Genomic DNA, 18,411 nt, shown 5'->3' with positions numbered 1-18,411 from the left:
TATAGGAACATTTTTATAGTAAGTCATGTAGACATCATATAATATTTCACATCTGTCAAGGTGGTTCAATCAAAATAACAGGACGGTTACAATCTTAATGTCAAACATCTCTGGAAAGTCAAAATGTACAAGCCAAGAAAGATTAAATGAAATGAATATAAAGAATGTTAACAAGTCATAGCATCACTGCAGAGACATCCGTTCCGATGGTAACAAAAACTAAACAAAAAATGACTTCAACTATCTACACAGATTAACTTAAAGGAATGTTCTAGCGGCAGATGATTTAAAAAATTATATTTAGGAAACAATTCCTTTACACGGTTAATTGATAAAACCCATCAAAATAACTCCCTGACACGAGATGTGGTGATTGAATGTAACCCGTCTTGACCTGGCTAAGCCTTCCCCAACTCCAGGCTGTGGACCACAGTGGGAATTCTGCATTGTCATCTGGGTAGGTGTTCTTCCAAAAGCTTACTTAGGCTATTAATAAACCTCTAGTTGATTTATCCTTAAAAACTTGATACATTTGGAATGATTGCAGAGCTGTCAATGTTGTCAGTAATTTCACCAACACTTCCTATATTCCTAATAAATATCTTAAGGCATTTAAAGACATTTTCAGCTCAAATGCCTTTGTGATATGATTCACTCTATTGTTGCCAGATTCACTTATGTAATTTCACCAAATCTAAAATTCATATCTTTGTAATACAAAACACTATGACGATGTGGTTTCACGAAAAATAAAAAAAGGGCAGAAAAATTTCAAGCAATTTTGCTTTTGCAATCAGCTTCAGGTATCAGAACCCCTTTAATTGATGAGTCACACATTAAAATACATTCTGTGATCTCACCTGATATCTCTCAATTGAGTACATAGGGTAGCAACTGGTTTGCAATAGAAGACATTCAATCTTGATCAAACAAGGAAATCAAGGTGTTTCATCAAAAGGCACATAGAATTATATAAATTGATTTGAATGTCAGAAAAAGAAAAGGCATGAAGAAGTGTGACAATGTTATCATTACAGTAGTTAAAATACGTGCACATTGCATGAATTCAATTGAAGAGACCAGAATAATTCTGCTTTTTATTTTACAGTCCCAATAAAATTACAAGTACATCACAAATTTCTCTCTTTTTCTGCTGTAAATATATGTGAAGGAATATGATTCATTTGGTTTGAGCCTTTTCATTGGCTAGAGCCAATCGTCTGATACTCCCAATGCATCCAGCAGCAGCTTCTTGAAGGGCCGGGTCACCTGATCCAACCATCTCCACCAACGGCTGTGAAATAGACAACAGAAGACAGGTTGTTTGTATCCATTCAGATTGCTAAATCAAAACATTACTTTTTATACTTTATTCTTGCTAAATCAAAAGACATACATTTGTATCCTGCTTTCTAAACAAAAAGGGAAATATGGAGCCAGACAGTTTGAAAACTATATCTGGACCCTATAAATTGAAACACTTTAGCAGAGCAATCCAAAATCTGTCTCAGGACCCCTGGGTATATGATGCCATAGAGAGTGCTGCCAACACCTGATCAAATGGAAAGCTGAGTTAACGGCAGTGGTAGTTACATAGTAACTGTGGCCAGGCTTAAAGGATATGCAATATTTGCCAAAATAAGGAAGACTGATTTTATAATTGGAACCATTAATTGAACTAACACCTGCTGTAAGTTTTCAAACTGAGAAAAAAATTGTCTGTTTTGCTATTTTATGTGCTAATTGTTGTGACATGGTCTGTAGCAAATATCACGCTAGCAGTGTGATGATTGCTGGCACCTCATTTGCCCTCCCCCCTCTTTCCCCCCCAACCACATCCTTTCTCCACTCCCATTTTCTTTTGCATCGTTGTGTGATTTGAATATTTGATGACTTTTTAAGTTGCAAAGAAAATATTTGAACGAAATGATGACATGGTTTTTAAAGTCCTTACTAAATCAACAACAATGAAGGGTACCATGCCATTACATGTCTGCCATTCGATCTGAGTATTCAAACTTACAGCTACAACTCCACTCTCGTGCATGGTGATACAGTTGTTAGGGTCTCGGGAGAGCTGGAACAAGGCCTCCGCAGTGGCCGTGTGTACCTCACTGTCCGGGGATTTAAGATATTTAACCAACGGTGCCACCGCGCCATGGTTGCCAAACGCGATGCGATTGTTGCCCCACATGCAACATCTGGCAATAGCATCAGCAAGGTGTCTTCTCAGTTTGTCGTCAGTCTGTACGACAAATATTGAGAAGGAAAAAAAAACAAGATTGTATTATTGGATAGTGTCGGATGTTAGAGACCAATCTACTGAGACTGAAATCCTAAAACTACAGAAAGAAAAGGAAAATGAAAGTTTATTGTAAGTCAAAATGCCACTCAAAGATGGGCATTGTTAAGCATTCGGCTAGCAGTATCATAGCATCTCCAGTCATGCAGATAAATGAGTAAACATGTATTGTTAGTTTGGAATACCATTATGAAAGATTAAGACTAACATAGGACTTTAACAGGCATGTAGGAACATAGTTCACACTCACACTGGAAAAAATAAATTTGCAAAAAAAAAAAAAAAACGAATGTTATTGAGAGGCATACTAGCTGTGATATTATAAGCAAGCAGTAGATATCCTCAAATTGGCTTCTTCAAAAACAATCAAGTCAAACTTTACTCCTCAATCCACATATATAAAAAGATTTTCGAACAACCTGCTCCGAATTATGTATGCATCACAGTAAAATTCCCTCAAAGAGTCATATTCTGATACGTACAGTGGAAGCCAATTTGGCTAGCATAGGTACCACGCCATGGTCAGTGATGACAGCTAAGTTTTCCTCGTCTTTGGCGATGTTTGCTATGGCTGCACAAACACTGGACAAGACTTCCTTGTCCTCCGACTTCAAGAGACTGACTATCAATTCGAGGCCGCCAACAAACGATCTCACCATTTCACCAGCATCCTGATTATATGGAAAAGTGAAATAAACTTCTAAACAGATATACTGAAATATAAATATTAATTATTATCAAATACTTCAAAATGGTTTCAAACACACATCCAATCATGAATCAATTATCATAAATATTATTGGAAAACTACCCATTAGATATGCAAAGCAAATAATAAATATTTGGTGAAAATTGTGTGAAAACGGCTTAAAAGAATGATAACATTTTAGTGTGTCAATGGCCATTTCCCATTGAGATAGCTTTTATGTTAATTTTCGTAAAGTGTTACTATCATCACTATTTCACTAAACTTGCACTTTTTAACTAAAATAGCAAACAAAGCAGTTCTTTTTCATAATAATGAAGTGAAAGTTAAAAAAAACCCATCATAAATAGCTGACTTATTTCTCGTTTTTCTTGTTTTAGGCTGTTTCATATAGAAACACTTCATTGTACACTGTTGACAAAGCAGAAATCTATTTTCACTTTCTTGCGAGACAAACCATTGACGTTGGCAGCGTAACCTCTACAAATCGAAATATTGTCTCTTGCTGGCCTGTGTTCATGGTACCAAAAAAGGAAATGCTCAAGACAGAGAAGAAAAACCAAGCAGCAACTTCAAAAAGCCATCAAACAGTTTGACATTGAGAAGCATGAACCAAGAACTTTTGGTTTAACAAACTTAGGTAGTAGCCAAATTATCTAGCTAATACATACCTGCCTGGGCTCTATTCTTTAATTTTAATCATTGCGGTCTTTTGTTTGAGTTATAACCAATCAAATTTATAATACTGCTGTTTTTGTCCCTTCTGTAACTGTTACTTGTCATTTAGCCTCTGAAGAAGATCCTGCTAGGATCGAAACGTCAGGCCAACTTACTTTTACACATTCTATTACACAGGCTCTCTAGTGGATAAGCAGTTTGCTAACAGTTTTATTTTATTTTGGACCAAAAATTTGTCTTTTAACATGTTTTCCACAGAGATACCCAATCGTCTACAAAGCTTGTTGACACTGTTTTGAAAAAAAAAACATGCTATCAATTACTGGGTTGTTTCCCTGATCAGACAGACAGACATATGAAATGACACACTGCAAAAAGATGATCAAAATCACTTTCTTACCTTGGCATTTTCTATACATGGACAGATTGCCCAGGCCGCACTAGATTGTACCTCCGGGTTTTGGTTTTTAAGGAGTGACCACAGAAGACGTACCCCATCCAATCGATCAATGATGCTAGAAAAATGAACGTTTTGTGAGAGTTTTGAAACAAAAATGTTCAAGTGATATAAAGGAGACACAGGGGTGAAGAAAACAGAAATCTCAAGACAGTGTATCATTTTTCTTGACCGCTTTAAAGTAGCTTTGAGCATTACTGAGCCAAACAAGGGATGAGACTTTTCAATTCATTTTGATGAATGTCGTGATGCTATTTGAAGACTAAAAAACTACAAAAAATTAAAGCTTGCTAGTCAAGTTTCATTTCAAAATGATGAAATTAAGGGACAAAAATAATTATAGGTTATCAATTTGATTTTTTGCATGTTATTTATCCTGGTATGACACAGTGTCTAGTTAACAACATCAGAAAAACCTTTATCAAATTTGCTAATCATTGGCTTGTGAACCTTCAAAACCTGTACGATGACGTTAATTAGATTGGACTTATCAACTATAATTAGAAACTAATTAAGTAAAATAAAAAACACATTTGAAGGTTTTCAATCTGAATTTCTGAAAGTTGCTTGTTAAATTTCAACTGGTGGAAAATTCTTGGAGGGAGACTTAGTTTGATCAATCACAATCCTACTCAAACTATATGAATATTCAGTAGTGTAAATTAATAATAATACTCAATAATATATACTGATATAGAGCAAATTGTCAGTAGGTTCGGTAAAAGTGGAGGCAACAGTCCACAAAGATGCTTTCATGTATTTCCATTTTCTTCAAACTATAATACAAATTAAAAAGCAGAATAACAGAGAAAGTAAAGCTTATTATAGATAAATGCTACTTGTCTCTGATTCATGTTGGCGTCAACTGCAATCATGTCACTCACCCCATGTTGTCAGGTTCGGTGGCACATGCTCCAACGGCCTTTGTGACATTGACTAGGAGAGACTGGTTGGTCCCAGTCAGGAGGTTTACCAGTGGAGGGATGCCACCAGCCTTCCTGATTGACATTCTGTTAGTTGGCTCCTGCGCTGCACATTCTCCGAGAGCTCCTACCACATTGACAAGGACCTGTGCCACATTGATATGATCCGTTTACAGAGGTAACACAAATTACATTTACATCAAACACAGACATTCCAAAATGCATCTTGATGAACGTATCTAGCACAGAATGGTTTGATATATTCCATGTCCAATAAATAGAAAAGTGTAAAACAGTTAGTTTTTAAGATAATTAGCTTCAGTGCAAGATGCAAAATGTGGTGTTTTTCCACATTATAAAAAGTTTAAGGAAGTTTAAAACAGGTGGTTTGTTTTATGATTAAAACCACATAATCATAACCAACTTCCCAACAAGTTCACTCACGAAAAAAGCTTAATGTTGTTTCATATGGCAAATTGCAAAATATTATTGCAGAATGTACTTTTGCCCCCTGGGATTAAAGCAGAAGGCTTGTTTGCTCTCTGCGATTAACAAAGTTTGCTCCTCCTCCCCAACCTCCCACCCCCACCCCTCAGGATTGAAAATGAATTTGTTGATCCCTGGGATTAAAGAAGAAACCTCCCTCCACCCGAGATGAAAGAAATAAAGAAGAAAGCTATTGCTCCTTGGGATTAAGATTAAGGCAAAAACCTTTAGCAACTGTGATTAAAGAAGAAAGCTATGCCCCTAACTGTCTGTCTTTTGTTGCCTTACCTCCTCAGGTTGGTCATTCAGCAATGCAACCAACATTTCGATGGCTTTCAAGTCTTGGAAACGTTTTACATTTTCTGGACTCATGGCACATTTCCAAATGGCACCTGTGGCAGCTGCCAGCAGTTCCTTGTTGTCTGAATTATTGAGAAGCGACACAAGCGGGTCCAGACCGCCATACATTCGGACTAAGTCCCGAGTGTCCTTCTCCTGGGCACATTTGAAGATTGCACTGGCGCAATGCATTTGGAGTTCCTGGTTTTCGCTGTTCAGATTTTGGACCAAATCTTCAATCATTCCCTCAGTTCTGATGGCCAACCGATAGCTATGCTGTAACCAAAAATCACAGGTAAAAAATTTAAAAAAAGTTATGATCTGGAACCACGCATTATTATAATGCAATACATTCATCAAATTGTTGAACAGTTTTATAATTTTTCTGTCTTCAAATAAAGAAAAACATCTGCTTCTCTAGTATAAGAACTATGCAGGTTTATAGTTTATGACTTAACATTGCTTTCCACAAGCATATTTTTTTCCCTCCTGAAGTCTATTCAATCACTCGAATGTGACTTACCTCTGAGGCACATTCCTGTAGAGTTCCTACCACTGGTATAAGCATATCCTCGTGAGGAGATTTCAAAAGCCTGGCCAAGAGAGGAATGCCCCCAGCTTTCCTGATGGCCAATTTATTCTTAGTGCTCTTACTACAGCTCCAAAGGGCCAGGGCCCCACTGCGAGCCACCTCGATGTCCTTCTCCACCTCTGATGTCATGGGTACTGACCCCAAGGGGGCACAGTCCAATAAGGCCACCTAACGAGAAATCAAATTGGACCAATTAATATATCTGTCATATTGTTGAGAAGAAAAGGACAAGAAAAAGATGAAAACCCTCAATACTTGTCTATTCAGCATTCTTTTTAAATTTATTTGCGTGATTTATAAAGCTGAGATTGAAAGATGTTTGTTTAATATCATGTACAGTGTAAGATGTAACTTGGAAAGTAGACAAAAATACCAGGAAATTGACATACCAGCTTTCTAATGCCCCTGTGTTGTCTCACTGTCCTTCTAGCGCGTCGGAACTTTGCAACGTGTGCGATGGTCTCAGCAGCCAAACACTTAAGATCTGGGTTTGGCGATTTTAGAATGTCCACCATTGTTTGCAGCCCTCCTAGGTCTGCAATGGCTCTCCTAATTTGGGTATTGTGGGAGATTTCTTTCAATATTTTCAAGGCACCGATCTAGCATGCAAAAAATGGAGGAAAACTAAAGATAAGAAACACAAAATCAATGACACTGATCTATACAGCTATATCTCCAAGAGAGTTGATAAATTATGAGTGTATTTGATGAAAGCATGTTCAAACACACAGTTTATTATTTACTCTGAAGGCCTCCAACAGCAACTAACTTCTATTAAACTTCTATTAAACTATTAAACTTCTATCATCTCCCCTAGTGCAGAACAGTTGCTTTAGAGAACTGCTAAAGTGGAACTGGCAAACAATATCTGGAACAAAAAATGGACAGTACATAATAGGCAAAGTGTTTTTGATATTCATATCCTAAAGATTTAAATTCAACCAACTTTGTTGAGGTTTCAAACTAGCATTGTGGCTGTGAGATAGCTCACGACACATTCTGCACTCACAAGGATTTACATGACAAAAATGTTCAGCCAGTCGCATATTGCCCAGACTGAATGTGACCGGACTCAAAAAGTTTTTTCTTACATAGCTGTCAAGACCAATAATTTTCGAACTGACCCTAATACAATGGATAACTAATGATCGTAAACAGCAACTGTTTTGTAAGTCATGACTGATGCTCTTTCAGACAACATGAATGTCTTTTTTTGGATGCAACAAGAGATTGCTATGTATTTTGTGTAATAGTCTGCATACCTTGCACTTGATTTCATCTGTCTCCAGTAGATTAATGAGGACCTCTAGACCCCCTACATCTCTGATGGCCAGCTGACAAGTCTCCTGACCTAAGTTGAAATCTCTCATGGCGCAAAGAGCAATCACCGTAGCAGTTTGGTTACCGCCCTGTGAAGAAAATGATAAAAAATGATGATTTCATATGGTTATGCTTGAGACACGACTCAATGACAAGCTACATACACACACGCACGCATACCCACACATATCTAAATATAGATTTAAATCCCCGGTTACCAGGTGCACTCTTACTACTACTAACAAAAATAAAGTATATTTATAAAGCCCCTTACAAAGAAATATCGCAAAGTGCTTAAGAAAAGTTCAGTCCTTGATCATGTAAGTTTCGAGAGCATTTGAAGGAGTTTACAGATGTTGCACTACGTATATGTGATGGTAGGTTGTTCCATATTGCTGGAGCTGCGACATAAAATGACCGGTCACGGAAGAGTCATAATGACCTTGACATAAACTTTGATTATCGATAGCACATCTGAGAATGAGTTAAATCAAAGTGTGGAAGAAAAAGTCATCCGTTCCAGTTTTCGGTCAATGATGTACGTGTTTCCTCTCATGTTGAAAAAAGAAAGCCAAACATCGAAACTTGCCGTGGCGCCATCTCGAAAGCTAGAAAATCACTTTGGTACACTGTCATATCAATGATTATCCAAGACAATTTTGACCTTGCCTTGACTCTAAATTTCTAATGATCCTTAATTCAAGCCCTAGTACATTCATACCTTGAGATATTTGACCAGTTTTTGAATCTGCCAGTATTCTGATGGCAGGTCTGAGTTCTGCTCTTGTCTTCTATCCGTCGATTCTTCCTCTTCTTCGCTCTCAGATGAACTGTCTGACATGTCCTCTTCAAATGCTGGTGTTTTAGTCTTCCTTTCACTGGATAAGGAAGAAGATAATTCCATCTTATTTTCATGTTTCTTTGAATTATATGCAGACTCTTTTCATAAATTTGTGAAACTTAAGTTGAGACCATCATAGATAACCTTTATGTATATATATAAAACCATGGTTAATGCAGCCATTTTGGAGTGACAATGAGATACAAGACACTTTTATGAATTAGCATTGGGTGTTCTTTCTCATAATGGAATTGTATGGGGAAAAAAATCCAAACTGGCAGTATTGTAGCTTGTGCTCTTCAAACAATTGGAAAAATGACTATTTTGTTTATTTTTATACTTTTGAAAACTCTAACATCATGTAGGACACTAATTACACTAGTGCAACATACTGATAAATAAGATGAGGGCTGATGATATGATGTAAATTTGAAAAACACAGTGAGACAAGTTCAAAGAAAGTTTGTAAAAGAATGGTATAAGGAATGTTAAATCTACAATTATCTAACACAGAACAGAATTCTGTTAGATATAACCTACATAGGGCAAGCTTTAACATTAAAGCTGGCATGTAGGTGGCAAAATATATAATGAAAAGACCAGGAATAGCATGCAACGGTTGTCATATCACTTGAGAGGACTAACATCTTGTGTGAAAGAAATTTAGAAAATTAGCCTTGTAAATGTTTGTCATAAGACACTTGTTTATGTACTGTAGACAAACACAACCAAGCAATCAGTTTTACTAATTATTTATAGTAAATGGCTCCCAAACTATATTGAATAATAACATTATCACTTCAAGATATGCTACAATGACCACAAATGGTCACCTATGGAAACATTTTCCAAATTTGTATTTACAAGTCACCTTTATAATACTTATCATTTATTGATTCACCTAAAATGTGTGATTTGACTTTACTCATCATCTTGATAACATTTCAATGAAATGTGGACAAATTTTTGTGATTAGTTTACAACTTGCTTTTCAAGCAAGCTGGGAATAAATGCCAGGCTTTCCTAAGTAAAAACATGTGTTTTTATGATCACCTTGCTTGTCTGGAATGTTTTTTCTCTTCTTTTACTTCTTTCTTTTCATTTTCTTTGTTCAGTTCCTCTGTCTTCCAGTTCAAGGTAGGTTGCATCGGCTTGTTGGTCTCTTCTTTCTTCTTGGATTTCCGAGTCTGATGAGAAATGACCGAGTACATTGATTACCATTGCTGCTTGATTTAAATCGTTGTTAAACTCTGTAATTGGTTCTAAAGTTGTGTTTTGAAATGCTTGTTAGCTTTCAGAAATTCTACCGAAACCCACAGAGTATTATGCCCACTCATTTTGCCAGTGCCTAAATATGGAAACTTTCACCAACTGGATAACAATTAGCGAGTTTCTGATGATCACGTTCAATTCTAGAAAATCCTTGCTGAGACACTTTTCCATATTAATATTTATCACATGCACAAAGCAAACTATAAATTCTGTGCAATATTTAGCAAAAGTTCACCGAACCTTATCAGTTCATTTCAGAAACCATGCTTAAATTTAAAAATACTTCATAATATATATTAAACCGAGATATTTGCTCTTAAAGATGCATTGATTCATAGTCATATATGCTAATGCACATGACTAAACTCTCCTCAAATCACACAAACTGGACATGAGGTGGAAGTGTTCTACTTGTAACGGTCCCCGCTTCCTTCACGTTACATTTGAATAAAAATGTTGACATATCTTTCAGCTTAAAAGTAGAGCTTTCAAGATCTGGTTTGTTTTATTTTTACCTGTTTCTTTGTAGTCTTCTCTTGTTTTTGCTCCTTGGCTTCCTTTTTCTCCATGATAGCTTTCTCTCCGACTTCCTCCTCTTCAAATTCCTCATCATAATTCTGAATTTCTACCTTCCTCTCCTCGTAGAGTTGAAACTCTTTACTGGAGATGACCTCCTGGAAATGGGAGCTCTTACTGGACAAGAGACTCACAAGATCCTTGCACACATCGCCCAGCCTCTCATAATCCAACTCCGCTCCTTCTGTTGCAAATCCCTGCAGAGCAAAAGTAAATCAAAATAACACACATATACGCAAGGTGATCCCACTCCATATAGCAGACTCACCAAATTAATATCTATTTTATAAAAAAAATAAAACATTTATTTGAATGGTTGCGGCTCTGGTTGGATATGATCACAAAATGTATTATTTTAATTAATAGGATGTAATAATAATTTTCAAATAATTAACTTAGTTTACTGCTTCCTTTCCTATGCCTAATTCCTTTGTAAGGTTACTCTAAGGTCATAGGAAAACGTTAATGGGGCTGTGCATTGATTCATCACATCAGAGTACCTCTCCTATTTATATAGGTAAACTAACAGACAGGTGCAGATACAATACCATTTATATGTGTAATATATTGCATGCATGTACAATATTAATATCAAAACAAAATTCATGGAAAGAAGAATAAACTTGTAGCTTTAGGTATTTTTATGTGCCTCAAAATTTTTTTGTTTTTTGTGGCAATTATGTAAACGGAAGGATCTTACCTTGTTTAAATAAACACCAGCGGTGTTGGCTGTCACAGAGATCTGGTCACCATCATGGGGCTTAATCAGTAGGTAACAAATATCGCCATGTATTTGTCTCCAGGGTGGTGCCCTGCATCCATTGTCAAATTCATAATCTGATGTGTACTGAATGGACTCCAAGGCGTTATGTTTATCCACTCCAGAATAGGACTGTAAAAGTTTGACCTCATGGTTAGCCTGCTGTGGAGTTAAACGAACCTCCCTGGGGAAAAGGATACACAACATACATATAGTAAGAATAGATGTGTGGCTGTCTCACCCAATGTAGCTGGTTTACCTTGCAACTCTTTCACTTATGCATATTATTTGAGCAGAAAATATGTATTGTTGGTATTAACATCACAACAGTTTTTAGCATAATGTAATAACAACAAACACACATTAAAATACAGTAAAATGCACAATCAGTTGAATAGTTTCCTACAGTAGAGTTAAATGAGCCTCCCTGGTGAAGAGGATACAAAAGATTAGATGTGGTATGCACAGTTGTGACTACTTGTATGTACTGTATGTATTTTAGATCCTCCTGCAAGCAGGAACTCACGGAATTAGCTGGTTTTACTTGCAATGTAATTCTTTCATCTTGTAATCAAACAAACATATACAGCACCATATTGAGAGGGTAAACGATACCAAGAGGGCAACATTCACCTTAGGAATGCAGCATTGTCAAAACAGATTTACATACTACCCAATCCTAGCCTAATTTGCATACAAAAGTAAACAATAATACTATTTACCAGTGGAATGCATCCTTTTCATCACAAAGAAATATTCCACATGTGTGCAAAGAATAAAACCTAAGTTTCTTCAGGGATTTATGAGCAAATTTGTTTGGAAGGATGTATACATCTAAGCTTACTAAATATTAGCAGTACAAAAATCAAACCAGTAGCTAGCAGAAAATTATGCATGCCATCCTTTGAAAAACTTGATCTTGTACATCAACCTTTGACAAGACTAAAATTTAAAATGTCTGACTACAGTACCGCTCACGTATAACTCCGCGTAGACGTATACTCTACGTTTATCTACGCGATTATACGATGTTATACGTTTCTGTACGCAACTTTCTACGCGGTGTCTACGCGGCATCTACTCCGTGTCTACGCGGCTTAGGGCTTCGCTCTAGTGCCCCTGAATAGGGATTATACGTGCGTAAAGACGTACAATCTCGTATAATCTGTAAACGTAGGGTTTTGGCAGCCGCTTTACATAGCAGAGCTTCTATGGGTTAGAATAAACTGTGATGAAGAAAAGAGTCGGTAAACTCAGTATCGCACCAAGCCCAATTAATGACTTTCCAAAGTATTCAACCACAGAGTTAGCATATACTTAAGCCGATAAGAATAAGAGTAACAAAGAAAACAGCGCTACTAGGAGCACAAACAATCGATGCAATCAGTGCAAAACTTTAGCAAGGAAACTATATTAATTACGACAATGTGCCCCAGTCTGTTACTATTTATACGAGTTCCTCTGGTTAGGCATTAAATTGAATGTAGGTAACAATCTATGAGAACTAGGTAGGCCTTGGCCGATCCTACCTCTTAGCCTACATCGCAAGATACGCCGTATACACCTCGCAAGAAAACCACGATAACCTTAAATGAAAAAACAATATTTTGCACTTGAAGATCTGACTTCCCCCAAAATGCAGTGATAAGGTTTAGACCCAGTACTTCTTAATATTGAGATTCCAATTACTAGTCAAAAATATTTTCTGAAGAAAAACCTTACGAAATTTTTCACAAATATTGATGCTTAGATAAGTGCTTCCTCACAATCAACGAGCCGCCCCGAAATTCGCTACGCTTACGTAAAACTTCTATATATATAACACGTGAAAAAACCCGAGTTTTTACACACATAATTCCCATTGACATTGGTCACGGAACAAAAGTAGGTCATCGACATTCGAACTTGCCCAAGTTCATCGCACCATGGGAATGACACAACACATTGAACATGATGTTACATTTTCCCGCCATCTGGACGCCGAGTGTAAATTTTGGTGTCATATGCAAATTATGAATGGTACTGTGTAGGCTGCGCGGTTAAAACTAACAGTATTGCGACACACACATTTTGTAGAAGTAACTTTTGTATCAAGTGTAAAGTACTGTAAGGTAGTATAATTTATAAAAGACGGGTTTCTTCAGGTGGTAAGGAAAAGGGGTGTTTCGGTGAACTCAATCTCTTTGTATAGTTTTTGGATACTTAAAATGACGATGTACAGTGATGTACATGCAGTTTCTATTTCTCTTTAAGTAATCTCTACTTAGAATTTTTATCCGTTGTGGATCTTTGTTGGAATAAATACGAAATGTATTGTTTGACGCCAATATTTAACAGTAAGCATTTTTTAACCTTCAAAAATTCATTTTCCAAAAAGTTGCTTTTCATAAAGGTTTTATAAAAACGACATACAGCTAGGGTAGAGAAAAATTAACTTAACCACATTAACGAGAGTTGTTCTTCCAAATAAAATACAGGTTTCTCGTACTGAGATCTGAAAAAAAACGGGCGGCCATTTTCTTCTTTTCATGCGCTGATACTAGTTTGGAAGATGTGGCAACTTTTACAAAATAATTTTTAAGGATAGTTTAGATTTCTTGTAATCCAAATAGAGACTCGGGAATCAGGAAAAAGGAGGCCCCTTGCGCGGACGAGAAACATGTTTTGTTTTTAACCGGACCTGCTTCAAAGTTGTTGGGTGGAATTTTTTTTTTTTCATTCTGTTGGAACCAACGGTAAATTATATAGAAAATCGACTCAAGAAACACTCAGTAATACTTTATTATTTCTTCAAAATGTTGCCAACTATTCAAAGTAAACTTATCCTTCGCGGAACAAAACCTCTATAACTGAAAAAAAAAAGTCGGGAAAAGAAACACTGAATAGAAACCCAATTAACGAAAACCAGTTAAGTTCTCTGCAGGCAAACACTTTACCTGCATCCCTTTTATTGCTAGATGAATATCACAACTTAAACTACGATGTAAGGAACGGCTGTTTCAAACATCTCACTACTTCTTTCGGCGACTTTAATCCCTATTCATTGAGCACAATAGCATTTCCTGCGTATAAACTTGTACAGGGATTATACGCGGTGTCTACGCGGCAATTTGTTTGTCAACGAGTTTATACGCGATTGTACTTGTTTATACGTTTTTATACGATTCTGTGCGCGTACACATGTCCAGTTATATGTGAGTGGTACTGTATGTGACTCCCTGTAATGACATTCATGTGAAAGAGACAGCGTTTGAGTTAGATTAGTCTTGTTAAATATGTAAATTGACAATTAATAATTACTCACTGTGTTATTTTCTTGAGTGTCTGGTTCATTAGTTGCATGTCAAATTGTTGAATTATCAAGAGTAGGGCCAGTTTTGTCTGCATCTCATCTTTAGTGTCCCCTTCCTCTTTGGCGCTCTGCTCTAAGAGACGAATGGTTGAATTGTCCTCTCCATCTACCGTGGCATACCCATCTCCCAGGATATTCACCAATGGATCACGATTAGCTGTGAAGTTTGATGACAAATATCTTTTTGAGGAGACTGAAAAACATTTACTTCCTCCAGCATGATAGCAGAGAAAACAAATTAGAAAATCTTAAAACCCATTTCTTTTATCAGCTTGCCATCAAAGATTGGTTTTTGCCTGTTTCCTCTCACTCTTATTTCTCTTAATTTCTTGAAAACCCCTGCCGGCAATTATCACAACCAAATATTTTTGGAAACCACATTTCAAGGAAGTGGTTTTAAAATCATGCACTATTGGTAATTGTGGAGGACACTATTTGTCCATGGCAACAGATGATGCTTTGATGTAATTCCCAAGTTATTGAAATGTGATTGTACAACTGAAGTGCCTCAACAAAGTAAAATATTCTTTTCTCTAATCTTGACCATTACATGTGCTGAAAGGCATACCTTCAAGGATAGCTCGTGCTTCTAACATCTTTTTGTCCCCAGAGAGCTTCATCACTTCTGAGAGGAATACCATGTTCGAGACATGTAACTTGAAGCTCAACTCTCCCAATTTCTGCAAGGTCAGGAGGGGCGTGTCGTTACCATCCTTATCTTTAGAGGTAACGCCATCATCACTTAACAGAAAGAGAGACACAAATTAAATGATACAATCAAATGCTTTAAAAGCAGATGAGGCTGGAAAGAAAAGATGAAATTGTTGAATGATATTAAGGACATCAATTCTTGTACTGTTTGAAATTATTACATGCACAAATTTCTAAGTTAATTGTAGCTAGCTGTTTTATGTGTTGAATATTCCAATCCACACAGGCACAATAAAAAACAAACAGCACTGTCAACACCATACCAACCTCTATTGTTCAGTGTTCAGTTCATCAATTTAACTAAACTATCTAATAAAACTTGCCATATTTGCCACAGAAAATGTCAATGTCAAAAACGTCAAATTTTGAACCTATCTTTAACAACTGGCCATTTTGTAAAGCACACTGAAATCTTTCATTTCAGTTCTCTAGCTATGAGTTATCTTGAGGGCTCACCTCTGATCATATTCACCGCTAAATGCTGACAGCTGTAAGGAGGTTTTCCAGATGAAAGGGTTCTTGAAAACTATTCTAGCTTCTTTGGGATGCTTTGATGGAAAGCTTTCAATGAATTTAATGATGTCGTTAAGGATTGCTTCATTAGCTGGACTGAACTCAAGTTTTCCTTCCCCACCATCACTGACAGATGTCCACTGTGCTGCACGATTTAATGTTTGGCCCATGGTGAACTGATCCAAAGGAAAATTTAAGACCTGCTGAAAGAAAAATTAGATATTACTAACTCCAATATTACAAAATAACGAAAACAAATAGCTGATGGCACTCTTCTAAAACATACTTAAGTATTGTTGGCAATACTTTTGAAGTTGCTTTGTTGCATTAAAATTTCCCTTGTATAAAAATGTTGTTCAGTTATTCTCTCACTAAGACAAGGTCTTGCTGGCAAAAGTATGCTATTTATACAGAAAACTATAATGGATGGATGCAAGTAGTACATACTAGCCTATATGCTTGAATTTTTCTAAGGATTTCAAGTATCAATTTATTAAAGGTTGTGGCTACTCACTCCATCAGTCTGTGATACTCATCAACCCATAGAGGTATGAATTTGTTTCAATGAATCAAATCTTAACATTCAAATTGTGTTCAGATGCAATATTTATACTAGCATAGTGTAGTGTATTGTATAAAAGACCAACAAGCATAGGCCTACTCCAAAAAAATTAAAATTAAATATATTTTGTTAAATATATCTGTAACCCATCTGTGGTATAACCATGTCATTGAAGCTGACTCCAGGATAGTATATTATGGGGTACTCCCAAGAAAAAATAAATGCAAATTAAGATGCAAAATGGTACATTCTGAGACATATTTAGGGTGTTACTAAAACGAATGACAATTGCGTTACACATAAAGAATGACAATATGTTGTACACACTAAAAAATTGCGTTGACTAAAACGAATGACAGTAATGACAGCACAGACATTTGCTTCAACCGGATATCACAGTTCAGACCTAGTGGGTATCTAGATCTAGTAAAGTACGGACAAGATACAAATGCACCTTATAGTAATCGAAATTGTAAGTCTGATTTTAAAAAGTAAATTTAACGTCATTTTTCCGATATTAATTGTTAGAAACTAACAATACTATAATCTTGAAACAGCTTCAGTTATCTTTATAAATCTTAATCTACATAGGTAAAAAGCACAGCACTCAAGCGCATTCTCACACAAAAACTTTCCCTGTGGTTTCTATCCGTAAACTACACCAAAACCCTGCAACCACGTAACATTCGATTTTCCTCAAATCATTTTTGCGCAGAAAACCGTATTTACTCCACTTCGTTAATCATTCTATCTCCACTCAACACTGTCCTTCGTTGTCCTTCGTTGTCATTTGTTGTCATTCGCTGTCATTCGCGAATGATAATTAACCCTGTACAAAGTCAATTGTTATTCGGTCATTTGCTGTCATTCGTTTTAGTTTGTCCCCATATTTAGGCTATTATTGTATTTAATAAATTTTATACTAAGGTCTATGCAAGTTTTCATCTTTTTGTGTATGTGTGTTGGGTGGGAAGGGGTTGAAAAGAGGAAGGATCCAGAGCAATGGTTATTATTTTAAGGTGATCTGGTGAATAGCTCCCACCTTCATTAAATGGTCAGCATCACTTACAAGTTACATTAGGCCTAAGAGTAGGGTAAACTTAGACAAAAGAGTGGGCTCTAATTTAAAATCAGTGAATGGAAAACGTAAAGTATACCTCATACTAGTTGTTTACATGTGAAAGCTAGTGACAAGGTTAGGGTAACAAGGTTAGGCCTAGGGTCAAAAGACTCCTCTATACTCATGCCATGGTCGCTGATTATAAATTAGCCTAGGCTAGTACCAAAGTCAAAGGGCTAGGCATAAATACGCCTAGGCTAGTCCTAATTTCTAGTGTAGGCTGGCCTACGTCTAGAGTTTACGATATGCTGCAGTAGACCTAACTAATTTGGCCTAGCCCAGGCCCTAAACTGATACAGATAACAAATGTACAGTAGGCATTGTCCTACAACTAGGCTACTCAAAGTTAGTTAGCCTAGCCTTAATTAGTTAGGGAAACATTTTTACAACAATTAAATAATGAACTCTCGTTTCTTACTTTTGCGAACTTCTAGGAATTCAATGGATTCGAATTATTGTTACTAGATCACAGCGTGAGCCAGCTTTCACGTACAGAAACAAGCTAAGCAAGAAACATTGTGAATATATTCATTTTGTCTGCTATTTGCTCTGCATGAGTTTATTGTAGCCTATGTTAAGTACAACTTACAAGTACAGTATGTACCGTCGTTGAGAAAAATATTCGATCTGTTGCTAAGGGAACCAGTTTGAAGTAAGCGTTACAACAACAAGTATGTCGCTTGAAGATTCTACATGGTGTGATGGCATGGTGTGTCTGATGGCGTACTTCTACTAAGATTCTATTGCGTGAAATCAATTCGATGGATATTATAAATTCAATTGGAATATTTGCCTCGTTCGATAGATCGCAGTATAAAAGAACAGGAAATTTGATTTTTCAAATTTTCAACATTTCAGTTCAAAGAGTATGTTACAGCAGAGATGGTTAAATCTATGTTTA

The 18,411-nt window shown here is 36.4% G+C and overlaps 1 protein-coding gene across 2 annotated transcripts; it reads right to left on the bottom strand.

Moving 5' to 3' along the window:
* Positions 1–18,110, bottom strand: LOC139964595 (outer dynein arm-docking complex subunit 2-like). Of its 2 annotated transcripts, none has more exons than XM_071966318.1 (17): positions 17,929–18,110; positions 15,772–16,031; positions 15,173–15,345; positions 14,557–14,761; positions 11,193–11,436; positions 10,432–10,689; positions 9,698–9,831; positions 8,525–8,681; positions 7,746–7,892; positions 6,873–7,082; positions 6,415–6,651; positions 5,841–6,167; positions 5,028–5,212; positions 4,087–4,201; positions 2,785–2,973; positions 2,024–2,245; positions 1–1,294 (listed from the first exon to the last, which is right to left on the bottom strand). In XM_071966318.1, the coding sequence occupies exons 2-17, from the start codon at positions 15,996–15,998 to the stop codon at positions 1,181–1,183; spliced, it is 3,144 nt and encodes a 1,047-aa protein (XP_071822419.1). In that variant the 5' UTR covers positions 15,999–16,031; positions 17,929–18,110; the 3' UTR covers positions 1–1,180. The 2 variants fall into 2 exon arrangements, with proteins under 2 accessions (XP_071822419.1, XP_071822418.1); XM_071966317.1 differs by having other exon boundaries at positions 15,772–16,028.
* Between the last annotated feature and the right edge of the window lie 301 nt (positions 18,111–18,411).

Source organism: Apostichopus japonicus, chromosome 23, assembly GCF_037975245.1.
Source record: "Apostichopus japonicus isolate 1M-3 chromosome 23, ASM3797524v1, whole genome shotgun sequence".
NCBI lineage: Eukaryota > Metazoa > Echinodermata > Holothuroidea > Aspidochirotida > Stichopodidae > Apostichopus > Apostichopus japonicus.
The sequence above is the reverse complement of the archived record's forward strand: the minus strand, read 5'-3'. Positions and strand labels throughout refer to the sequence as shown.

Excerpts from the sequence above, each read along its gene's own strand:
- LOC139964595 (XM_071966318.1), bottom strand. The coding sequence starts at position 15,998 with ATGGGCCAAACATTAAATCGTGCAGCACAGTGGACATCTGTCAGTGAT. Across the intron at positions 8,682-9,697 it reads AAACATTCCAGACAAGCAAG|TGAAAGGAAGACTAAAACAC; the intron begins GTGATCATAAAA and ends TTCCTTATCCAG. Across the intron at positions 6,652-6,872 it reads ACAGGGGCATTAGAAAGCTG|GTGGCCTTATTGGACTGTGC; the intron begins GTATGTCAATTT and ends ATTTCTCGTTAG.